Source organism: Betta splendens, chromosome 1 (genome assembly GCF_900634795.4).
Source record: "Betta splendens chromosome 1, fBetSpl5.4, whole genome shotgun sequence".
Taxonomy (NCBI): Eukaryota; Metazoa; Chordata; class Actinopteri; order Anabantiformes; family Osphronemidae; genus Betta; species Betta splendens.
This window is the reverse complement of record NC_040881.3, coordinates 21,568,640-21,580,795: the sequence shown is the minus strand read 5'-3', so window position 1 is coordinate 21,580,795 and position 12,156 is coordinate 21,568,640. Positions and strand designations below refer to the sequence as shown.

General features: G+C 44.6%; 1 protein-coding gene across 1 annotated transcript in view; it reads right to left on the bottom strand.

The window, feature by feature from the left end:
- Positions 1 to 6,280: 6,280 nt before the first annotated feature.
- LOC114853379 (NACHT, LRR and PYD domains-containing protein 12-like) overlaps positions 6,281 to 12,156 on the bottom strand; it is a 53,005-nt gene continuing 47,129 nt past the window's right edge. Inside the window, exons 4-6 of the mRNA XM_055507977.1 lie at positions 7,601 to 7,774; positions 7,307 to 7,353; positions 6,281 to 7,182 (exon numbers count right to left, since the gene is read on the bottom strand). Of these exons, the coding sequence (XP_055363952.1) occupies positions 6,755 to 7,182; positions 7,307 to 7,353; positions 7,601 to 7,774 (649 nt within the window). The 3' untranslated portion in view covers positions 6,281 to 6,754. The remainder of the gene's footprint in view (positions 7,183 to 7,306; positions 7,354 to 7,600; positions 7,775 to 12,156) is intronic.

The window sequence follows — 12,156 nt, the reverse complement described above, 5'->3', positions numbered from 1 at the left end:
GACCAGATGTTTACTCCTCATCATGGTCTTTATTCTTTCTTGTCCAGTTTATCTTTGCAAACAAACTTAGACTCTCGTGTTATTCTTTTGACGGCTGTGGCTCAGTGTGAGGCCTTTCAGTCGTACATCCCAGGTTTGCAAATGCATTTATTTCTCTCTCAGCTGAGCGTGTGCGGCCGGCGGCTTTGTTTTCAGTGTCGTGGACGAACCCCTGGAGGAACGTCTTAAAGCATCACAGACTGGGACTGAACCACTGCGGGTGCATCCTGCGGACGGACTTTTTTTTTTTGAAAAACTCTCTCCACCCCATCGCTCGGCAGAAGAACTCCCTGCGGTGGGATGAACTAACGGATACAGAACGGACTGGTTGCATAAACACGGCGGGAGAAACCCAAGCGAGACTTTATGGACAACAAACAAAAAATGAAAAGCAACTAACGATGTCAATCTTCGGAGATTCAGGACCCCTCTGATCTCTGACATGTTCTTTTGATTCTGATTTCCCCCCCGCTCTTTCACTTAATAGTTAAGACTTTTGTCCTGTTTACATGTACTGTAAGTGCTCTCTATCCATCACCCACTGGAGAGATTAAACGGTGTGAAGCAGCATTCATTCTAGCTCTGGTATTCTCTATGGCTGATTACTGTACCCTTCTGTTTAAGCCAGCATGCTGTCCTTACTGTGACCCCCGAGGCCTCCCACCTCCCATCCACATCCTCTCCAAGAAACCCCTGCCTTAAATTAAACAAAAACACCCATAGAAAAACTAGGGCATCGAACCTTTACCTGCATTACAGTACACAGACTCAATGTTCCCTACGCTTCTTACCAAAACAGTGAGTATGTGTGTTTTCCTCTTTGTAAGCGGCCTGGTAGCTCAGTTGGTAGAGGGTCGACCTCGGAAGGCAAAAGGTCTGCGGTTCGATCCCCCGCCTCGGCATCAGGTGTGTCCCTGAGCAAGACACTTCGCGCTAGCTCCCCGAGCGCCGCTCATGTGGCAGCTCACTGCTCCCCCAAGGGGGATGGGTCAAATGCAGAGAATGAATTTCCCCACTGTGGGACTATTAAGGGTTAATTTCTTCTTCTTCTTTTCTTTCTTATTGTGTATACCTCAGATAAAAGTCCAAAAGCAGCTATTATTATCTGACACTTCCTGGCAACCAGACCCTCCATCCTCCACTCCCAGTCTTTAGCCTATAGAGCCTGACTACAGCTACAGTTCAGCCAAAACCACACCTACCTCCACCATAAAGGCCACAGTATACTTGCTGCAGAGACAGTTTTTGTGTGGGCTCGACCTAAAGGCTGCATATGAACGCTTCCCACCTCTGATTATGCATTATCAGCTTAAAGCTCACGCCACAGCGGTACATTTCCTTAAATGGTAATATAGATCATTGCAGTTATTGTATTTCTTTAAGTAAAGTTCTGGTAAACAGTGTGAAGTGAGGCTACAAATGCAGTTCTTTCTTCCAAATTGGTTTTTAAGTCAACGCAAATTAATTTACTTGTTGGTTATGATGATGTGTTCATTTCCTTTGAGATCTGTCTCAGTGAGCACAAACGTAAAGACTATGCATCAAGCATAAATGTTGAAAAACATTTAAATATTTATAATTGATTTATACATATATGTGTATAAGCTGCACTATCAGCCTGTGTGGAAACAGGAAACAAGTGGGCGAGACGTTCTGCCTTCAACACAGGCGTGAACATGTGGGAAGCTACAGGCTGCAAACAGCTGGATGTGGAGCATTGTTGTGATGATGGAAGAGCCAGTCTTTCCTGCTTCCAGTTGTTTTCAGCTCATCTGAGCTTCCTAAAACTTGGTCCATTCGGATGCTCTGACACTTGCAATTAAGTATACTGTTAACCTTTAAAAACCCATGTCATTCCCCAAACCTCAGCAGCCTCCCTGTCCTATGCAGATCCGAAGCAAAAACGTCTGAATGCTGATTATTGAGTAAAAACTGAAAGAAAAACTGAATTCTTCCATTCTGTTTGTATTTGTGGGCTTTTTTTTGTCTCATTCGTCAGGTTGTTGTGGGTCCAGTGTTGCTTTATTCTTTATGTATCCTCCCTTCTTCTTCCTGATCAGTAGTGGAACATTGTATTACTGTACATTACACAAACAAAGAGATCCTGATGTCTAATTGCAGCTTCACTTAATCAAAATAGTTTTTTGTTTGTTGTTTTTGTTTTGTTCTAGGTATTATTAGATTTTTACCTGGTTATTATTTCTGTATGCTCTCAATCTGCTTCAAAAAATATGGTTTATTATATATGATTATCATAACTATTGTTACAGTTATTGCTACCACAGCTATTATTAATAAACACTTCTTTCCTCAGTAACTCTGTCCTGTTGTTATTTTAAAAGTCTTTGAGCATGAGCAGCACAAATTCATACACACATGATAATAAAAAATTAAAAGGTATCCAAAACTAAACAGAGAAAAAAATCTAACAAATCTTTAAGCTTTTTAAGACATAATTTAGATCAGATTTAGTTAGAGACAACTCATTTGACTACATGCAGTGTTCAGCTAATCTGATATTTAGATAAATGGCTCCTTCTAGTGGCAGGTCCACACTCTGAAACCACCACACGCTCAGAATCATCAGTGGTGTGAATGCGCCACAAATACACCTGTACCCGTGGTACAAAGTATGCAAAGCACTTCTAATACCAGGACCTCTGCTCCTTTTACGCCCCAGTGGCTACAGGGATTCACTGGGAGCCTTAGTTATTAGACTCCATCATCACAAAGTCTAATAAAGTCTAATAAAGCCAATGCCATCGTCAAATTCATTTATTTTGTGAAGCAGGAAGACTTCCATGGACTAGTCAGCCCTTCTACTTTATTATATATTTATTACAAATAAATAATGATAATGGAAACTCTAGAAAAGAGTTACATTTACAAGAACAGTGTAAACCAAGTTATTGTCAGCTTGAAATCAATAAAACTGAAGAAAGAGGTGGATTTCAGTAAGTTCAAGACTTCACTCATCCTCATGTCTGAGCTGGTGATGGTTGTATTTTACTAAAATTATGTTGGTGTGTTTCCTGCGCAATTTGATCATTTTAAGCAGATACAGAAAGAAATGATTATGGCTGATGTTTCCCATAGACAGTCTATTTTAGGTAATACTCGCTGCCCTTTGTTTATTATGTTACACCGTGCAGCTCATTGTCTGATATCACAGAACCCATGTAATGATGGTGATATGGAAGAGTGACTAGAGGATCGGTAGGGACTGATAAAGCTTTAATACTAGTCAGTGGTGCGATAAATTAACTTCTCTAAAACAGTTCTGAACAAACTTGTGTTGTTAAGATTTAATTATAATGAGTAATTGATTCATAAAATAAATACCCTGTCATTTATGTATGTCTCTTTGGAGGAAATATGTCAGCCAAGATACGCCACAGGCAGAAATGGCAACACTGAACCATCCGACCAGCCAAACATCCAACCAAGCTGTTATAGATTCAGATGCTGGTGAAACTCCTTGATACACTGAGTTACTCACTGTTCTTTTCCCTTTCTCCCTCTATCTTAAATGCCACCATCGTATTTCATGTTATTATAGGGCAGTGATCTGTAAAGGCCACTAGTCGACGCCGTTACGCTGCTGTAATAAGGCTGTGAGCGCGGATTGTCCATTGCCGGACACGATACTGTCAGGAATTCTAACGTTTTCAAGGTTTTTGTTGAAAGGCGAGCAACCTGTTATCTTGTAATAGATTAAAGTTTTGCCATCCATCGTGGGGATGTATTTAGTGTTACATTTGTATAAGACACTGCACTATGTTGTCGTATCGAACTGTATATGTTTGCACTAAGCAAATGAATGTGTTGTTGTCCACATAGAGTCGCCAACAATAACTTTGCCTCAGTTGTGTAGGACTGTTTGTAATTAATATATGAATATTTGCTGTGTATATGAATATTTGGTATGGTTTTGTTTCATTTATATTTCATTCAAGTGTGAATGAAATGTTACTGTCACATCAGATCAAAAAGAATAGAGACAAGGCTTATTATTGGATGAACACGGGGTAATTTAGACATGTTTGGTAGGACTGACTACAAATAAACTACGTGTCTGTGTTACAGGTTGTGGTGGAGACGCTGTAAAACTAAGAGTCTTGCACAGAGACTGAAGCCGCTAAATGGCGCCGTTACGCTGCTGTAATAGGGCTGTGAGAGTGGAATGTCCTTTGCCGGACACCATACTGTCGGAGATTCTAACGTTTTCTATGCTTTACTGTATGTTGAAATGCGAGCACCTGTTATCTTGTTATAGATAAAGTTCGGCCTTCCAGGGTCCGTGCATGAAGTGCAATTCATTATTCATGTGTAAAATGAAAATTGATTAACGTCTTTTTATGCTGTGTTTCGTTTCCGTAAATCGGTAAAACACATTTGCGATATACTGATTTACTCATTCTCCTTTTCTCCACTTTCAAAACGAAATAAGAAAAAAGGAAACCGGGGGCGGGGCCAGTCGCCGGACTTTCAAATTAAAACGCCCAAGAGCGTTTGAAGCGCAACATCGGCAAATATTTGTAACTCTTGAAGGATTGCGGTCGTGTTTTGACACATAACGAGACCCACATTGATAACATTAACCAACGTAACAATTGTTTGTTTAAATCATTTATTTAACCAAGCTATTTAACCAAGTGCTGACAACTGTCGATTACGTTACGACTCATTGTGTTTGCTAAAGGAATGACAGGTCAGTCAGCTCGCCACCGTCGGGTCACTTACACAATCACCTGTCAACAAAGCTACGTTTTCTGTGCATCCTGCTTCATTAGACTGCAGCCACATCACGACCTTGTCGACACCTGATGAGGGAGAATTGGTGATTTTGAGTTTATGATGAGACTGAAATCGCGTCCTTATGCTTGGCCGGTTGATGCTCTTATGCCCAGGAAGACGCTCTAATGTTGTGCCGATCTTTGCAAGTATTCTAAACAGTGATTTATTACAGTTTATTGTGGCTGTTTAGACATGCTCCATCATTGGACTTCCTGTCTCAGAGCCTGCTTTACCTGCGGGACAATAACAGCCACTCAACCTGCCTCACAATAACTGAACTCATTGTGAGCCATGACTGCTCTAATGTGCATCGCATCATCTTTGTGAGGCAGATTCTCTCCCTTCCAGGCATGTATTTGGTGTTACTTTTGTATAAGACACTGCACTATGTTGTGGTATCGAAATGTTTGCACAAAGCAAGTGAATGTGTTGTTGTCACATTGAGTGGCCGGACAGTAACTTCGCATCAGTTTTGTGTTTAATATTCGAATATTTGCTGTGTATATGAATATTTGGTATGGTTTTGTTTCATTTATATTTCATTTAAGTGTGAATGATGAAATGTGACTGTCACATCAGATGAAAAAGAATAGAGACATTTATAATAGGATGACCACAGGGTAATTTAGACATTTTTGGTAGGACTGACTACAAATAAACTACCTGTCTGTGTTACAGGTCGTGGTGGAGAGGCTGTAAAACTAAGAGTCTTGTGCAGAGACTGAAGCACCAGTGGCTTTAAACAACAATGGTCCGTACTCCCAGACTGATAAAAACAGGCTTGTTTATTGTATGTCATTATGTAATAATATTATTATTTATAATTTTGAGTTTTGTTTTGATTCATTTTTTCCCCTCTGAACACTGAACACAACTAATAGTAAAACACAGCCTCATGACCAAGAGTTCTGACATCCTGCACCTTTAGCCACAGATACAGCCATTGACTTTGGAGACATTTTACCATAATTCTAGGTGGGAACCTTTGAAAGGTGTCTGGGTCACATAAGGATCAAACCTCATGCCGCTAATTGAGCTCATAACCTCTAAGCCATTAAAGATTGAACCCTTTACCTGCTTTCTATTACCTTAAGTGTCCTATTTTTAGGCCTAAATCCCCAAATAATGCTAAACATTTTTAAGGCCTTATTGTCAAGTAAACTGTAAATACAACCTTAAACAGGAAGGAAGGAATCATACACAACATACTAACATAGCAGTTGGAAGTAAAGGTTACATAGTTTTTGGTGTTTGTCAGTTAATGCTTGAGAACAGATGCAGAATCTGAATAAAATTTATTATATTATAGCCCACAATCTGGAATCAACTTTAGCTACCGGCTGGATGGAGATTTGATCAATGATCAGTGTGTTTGTCAGAAGATTAGTGAATAAAGCTTCTCCTTCACACACACTTCAAATGAAATGAGAAGATTCACAGAAAGTTCAAGAAATGTGAGCAACACAACTATTTATCAACTGTGGTGGAAATTTGTAATAAAGAAACTGATGAGAGACTTGTCTTTTCTGCAAAAAAACAGCAGGGGAGATCACAACATACATCACAGAGGTGTAATGCAAAGATCACAAAATCCTTGAGTTGCATTTGCCTATTGTCCCTTTTCCTGCGCAGGAGGAACGTCTGTCTGGTCCTGTCAAATCGCATACTCTCACTCAGAACAGAACATGCTCAGCCACCTTAGCTCCATAGTTTGTTTTAATATATCTATCTGACACGACAACAAGACAGACATGAACAGACTGAACTATGTTTCACAGTGACAATGTTTCTCTGACAGAATCAAATTCTCACTATGACACATCACACAGAGACACTGTGGAACCAGGCCAACTGTGCCTAACCCCAAACCCAGGATAAAGAGGTTCAGTGAATGTGGTGTTGAAGGTGTGATGGTGGATCAGTTTGTTAGAGGAGACTCTGTAGAAGGACAGAGAACCAGCAGGACAGTCCACATACACACATATACTCTGTGAGACACAGAGGAGGAGATGAGTGTTACTATGTTATTGTGGCAGACATAGGAACCACCATTAGTGCATTTCAGACGCCAGGACTGATCATTGTCTCCAAACCAACAGTTATTACTGTCTCCTTTCCTTCTGATTCCTCTGTAACTCACTGATATATAAACTCCTCCACCCCACTCAACCTCCCAGTAACAGCGACCAGTCAGACCATTACTACACAGCAGCTGAGGCCAGTCAAATCTGTCTGGATGATCAGGATATGACTGATCCTGCCAGATATGTGTCACGTTCCTGTTGTTGTTAGACAGTTGTAGATGTCTGTTCACTGTGTTTGTGTCGATGGTGAGTTGACAGAAATCTGATGGAGAGAACAAGACACAATTCAGCTGCAGTTATTGATCTATCATCAGTTTGATGACGACTCATGACAGCTTGTACAGTAGATGGTTGAATGTTGCTGATCTCAGTACAAACACACTTACACTTGCTCAGACCTGGTGTCAAGTATCGGACTCCACCAGGCTCCACCCTGAAAGGAGGAGGGGGTCAGAGACATGCACACATGGACATTACATGGCTCTCTCACACACACATTGTTGTAGGATTGTGTTCAGATGGAGGCTGGTATGTAGGGATGGACAGACTAATGTGACACCACAGGAAGCAAAGTCTGAATGTGTTTATTATCACACACTCCAAGGTTGGGTTCTAAGTTCATAAAGCTCCACATCCCTACTTGCTCCTCCATCAGACACTGTGTGTAGTTGTGTCCATACCTGAGAGTGTCCAGACTCCAGTGTGGATCCTTGACTCCAGCAGACAGCAGCTCCACTCCTGAGTCTCCTGGATGATTGTAGCTCAGGTCCAGCTCTCTCAGATGGGAGGGGTTGGAGCTCAGAGCTGAGGCCAGAGAGACACAAGCTTCCTCTGAGAGCAGACAGCCTGACAGCCTGAACACACACAATGTTAAAGCACACTTTTTCAATTGAATTTCATTTACAAATTGCCAAATCACAACAAAGTTATCTCAAGGCACTTTACAAAGTAAGGGTTAAGACCTTACACAACTAAACCCAACAGATCCCACATACAGCAAGCGTGTGGACTCTCTTATCTCTAATCCGCCTTGGATGCTGCTTCTCCTCACACTTCCCCTCTCCCTGCGCTATCGACTCCCATCTTTATGACCTCATCACACTCAGCTGCTTTACTGCTCAAAACTTTCTTGGCCTGTGTTGCTTTTTAGCTCTGTGCCGGTGTGTGTGTTTCTTTGTGTTATCTCTACATTTTTATTGTCCATGACAGAGATCGACTCACAAGGCAGAAGCAACTTGAGGATTGTGTAATCTTTGCATTAAACCTCTGCTGTATGTCCCGATCTCCCCAGCTGGATTTTGATTTTCTTTTCAATTTATTTATTTTTATTTATTTATATAGCGCCAAATCACAACAAAGTTATTCAAGGCACTACAAAGTAAGGTTTAAAACCTCACAACTAAACCCAACAGATCCCACATACAGGCAGGCCTTCAATTTGATAGAAACAGTGGAGAGGGAAAAACTCCCTCTCTAACGAAGAAGAACCCTCCAGCAGAACCAGGCTGGATGTGGGCGACCATCTGCCTCGACCAGTTGGGGTGAGGGAATAGAGAGAGAAAAGCACAGCAAAAACAGAGCACAGGCAGGATGGTTGGATTCGCAGCTGCCCATCACAGACACAAGGCTCTGAGTCCAATGATACCTGTGGGTGAGGACAGAGTGGGGGAAGAGAGAGAGAGGGGAGAGAAGCACAACTACTGGAGAGAAACAGACAGTTGAACATAGGTTTAGTTTAGAACATTAGTTAGTTGAACATAGAACAATGATGGGAGGATGTTGGACAGAAGAGGTAGAAGGAAACATAAAGACTCTAGGAACCACAAGTAGCCCAGTGCTCTGAGAACGAAGTGTTCCGCTTGAAGCATAAGGAACTATAAGGTCTTTAAGATAAGGAGCTTAATCATTAAGTGCTTTGTAGGCGAGTAGGAGAATTAAATTCTATCCTACATTTTACAGGCAGCCAGTGCAGAGAAGCTAATGTAGGAGAAATGTGATCTCTCTTTCTAAGGACTTTCTTTTTTTTTTTTTTTTTTTTTTTTTTTGTTCTGTCCAGCAGTTAAGCAAGCAGCATATATTACGCTGAATGCCATATTGTGATGGACAGCTTTGCTTTAACAAGAAGAGTATATATAGAATATATATACTCTTCCTGATTTATGGTTTATTTAATGGTTTATTTAGCTAATCCAAAATGTGTGTGATGTTGCTGTGTTGGTGGACAGGTTAGGGATCTGCTTTAGGGTGTGTATGCGGGAGGTGGGGGGGAGGGGGGTAAGGGGTGCAACCAGCTGCTGAAACCAAGCAAATCTGTTAAGTAAACAATCGGAGCAAAAAAAAATAAAATAAATAAAATAAATAAGAAGCATGGATGTACCTTAGGCTAACACATTCATAACTAAACAATTTTTGTGCTGTGGTTTACCTTGGAGATTAATACTAATACCAATAATAGTGCTAAGGTATGTGCACATACTAATACAAACATATACATACAATATACATACATATGTGCATTATTATACATATCCCATACTACTTAATAAAAGTCATGACATACAACACCACAAATTCCATATTCACACATTATTCATGTTGGTAGTGATAAGTATCAATAATACTTACAGTTGGATTTGGAAAGTGTCCCACTACAAGGTTAGTAAGGCTGTAGCTTAACATTATTCACCCAAAGGGTGAGGCAGACGTTGGTGCATGAACAATGCCACTTGTGGAAGCCAGGGTGATGTGAGGGGCTCCGCCACTACGCCCATCCAGCAAGCAGAGGAAGGAATCCTAGCAGCCAGGGAGCACACACACCTTCAGTTCCAGGAGGGCAGGTGTTGCGACCCAAGCCGCCCACACAGAGCCCCCCAGGCAGAGCTGCAGCAGCCACAGAGACAGCACCCGAGGCCAGAGTGGGCCACCGGGGGTCAACGCTGTCCGCCCCATGAGAACCAGGGGCAAACACTCCCCCCGGCGGGAGGGTCGGCCTGAAAGAGTAGAGCCCGAGGACCCACGGTCCGTAGGGAGCCCGCCAGAAGATGCCCCCGCGCCCAGAGTGGGGCCCGCCCCCAGTCCACCACCCCCACACGGGCGGAGCGGGGCCTACCCCATCGGCCCGACCTCATCCCCTGGCGCTACAGCGGCCTGCAGCACAAGGCCAGCAATTGGTGGGGTCAGCAGAAAAGAGACCACCCAGGCAGACGATCATCGTACCCCGGGCGAAAAACCGGACCCCCCACACTTCAACCGCACCACACGCATACCAACTCACACAAACACAGATGCATACACCCACCCACATGTGCAACACACATCATCACATCAACACACACACACACCATAGACTCTCTCACAACAAACTAGTCAATCATACGTGAACCAATGCACTCTCAGATACATTCTCCCACCCACACCATTCGCTTGATCACATTCGTGGGGAGGGTAGGTCTCCGGCCTGCCGTCCATGTGGCCCCAGGCAGGGACCGCAGCTCCTCCCGAGCCCCGACCAACCCCCCCAACCCGGAGGAGGCAGAGGGCAGCAGAAAAAGGCACCCCAGAACCCTGCAACCCAGCTTGGACGTGAGTGTGTGGAACTAAAGTGCACTGAAGGTGGGTGACACCTCCAGGAGCACAACCGCTGGCTGACGGTGTGTCCCCCGGACAGTGCCCCCCCGCGCCCTAAATGTCTTTTTGCAGTTAAAACTGGGTGGTGATCTCTCCATCAGGGCCAGTGGCCGAGGCCACAACTGGCCTCAGCCCCAGGCCCCAGTGAAAGAGCCCACCCCCGGCCCTAAATGTATGTGTATGTAGCTAAGTATGAGGAACTTTGGGAGATACCCAATTCTCTGGGGGGTCCAGCAGACAGAGCCATCAATGGGAAGTCTACTGGCCCCCCCGGAAGGAGCCCCCAGATTCCTGGACAAGTGTGTATGACTAATGCAATTAAAACTGCAGAGCATCCCACTTGGAAGGGACGGAACCACTTCCCAGTAGCCCTGGTCCCTCCATCAGCAGGACGCCCCTTGCAGACCTAAGTGGATGAATGCGGAGAAATGTAGTTGGGAAGCAGAGCTCCAGGGTCCGCAGAGCCAGGTTCCCGACTGGCTCTGCTACCTATCCCACCACCCCCCACAACCCCCAGCCACGAAGGGACAGCCGAGACCCAGGGACCGCAGTACTACTGCCCAGGCGCCACACGCAGCACAGCCAGAGCCATCCTCACCCTTCTTTCACACTTACCCATTCTCTCGCTCAAGTATGCCCATGCTCGCCCCGTGTAGTGTGACACTCAAACCCACACACATACTCTGCGGTTGTGCATTGAGGGCCAGCTTCCGCCCAGGGCCCAATGAAGGTTCTAGCCTGAGTAGTCCGCCAACCCCCCCTGCAACAGGCCCGAGCAGTTACCAGAGGGCGTCGGACCGCTAGGGCAGGCAGCGCCCCACCCGAGCAGGGGCAGCGCCCCAGGGGAGAGACACCCCTCCGGGCACAGGCAGGCACCCCCAGAGGGAGTCCCCCGGACGCAGGTTACCCAGGTCTCCACCCCCAGGTCCGCCCCCCACACCGGCAGGGAGGCCCGCCTCCGGCTCTCCGGAGACAGGCACACGCCAACCCTTAAAATGGTCCCACCCCGGCACAGGGCCGCCGGTCCCAGCAGCCACCACACCCCCGCCGCAGGGGACCCCTGCGGCCAGCCCTGAGTCCACCAACCCGTTGTCCCGGTTCTTTAGGCAGGCAGGCACCACCAACCACCAGTCACCCCCCCACCACTGTGCCAGACATGACGCAGCACCCGAGCCCCACGCATCCTTACCTGGAAATGGAATCAATCAGAGTATAGTTTTGGTCATTGATTTGATGAAGCAGACAATGTGTCTAAGGTGGTATAATCTAACAAGCTGTTCAGGTATTGAGTAATGCTTAATTTTTTTTTAGTTTTCCAGTTCATGAGGATGATTTTCTTTGCGACACAGAGGGCAGAAAGAAGTGTGTGTGATGAGTTTGTCTCTAGATCAAGCCCACTTAGATCTCCTAGAAGACAAAGTGCAGGGGCTGCTGGGATTGGACAGCTTAACTGGGTTGACAGGTGTTCACATACTCGTTGCCAAAATTGCTGCACAGGTGAGCATGACCAGAATGCATGTAGGAATCTATCTGCTGTGTTATCTGTACAGTGAGGGCAAATATTGAGTTTGTGAGACCCATTTGGAACATCCTTTGTCCTGTATAGTGA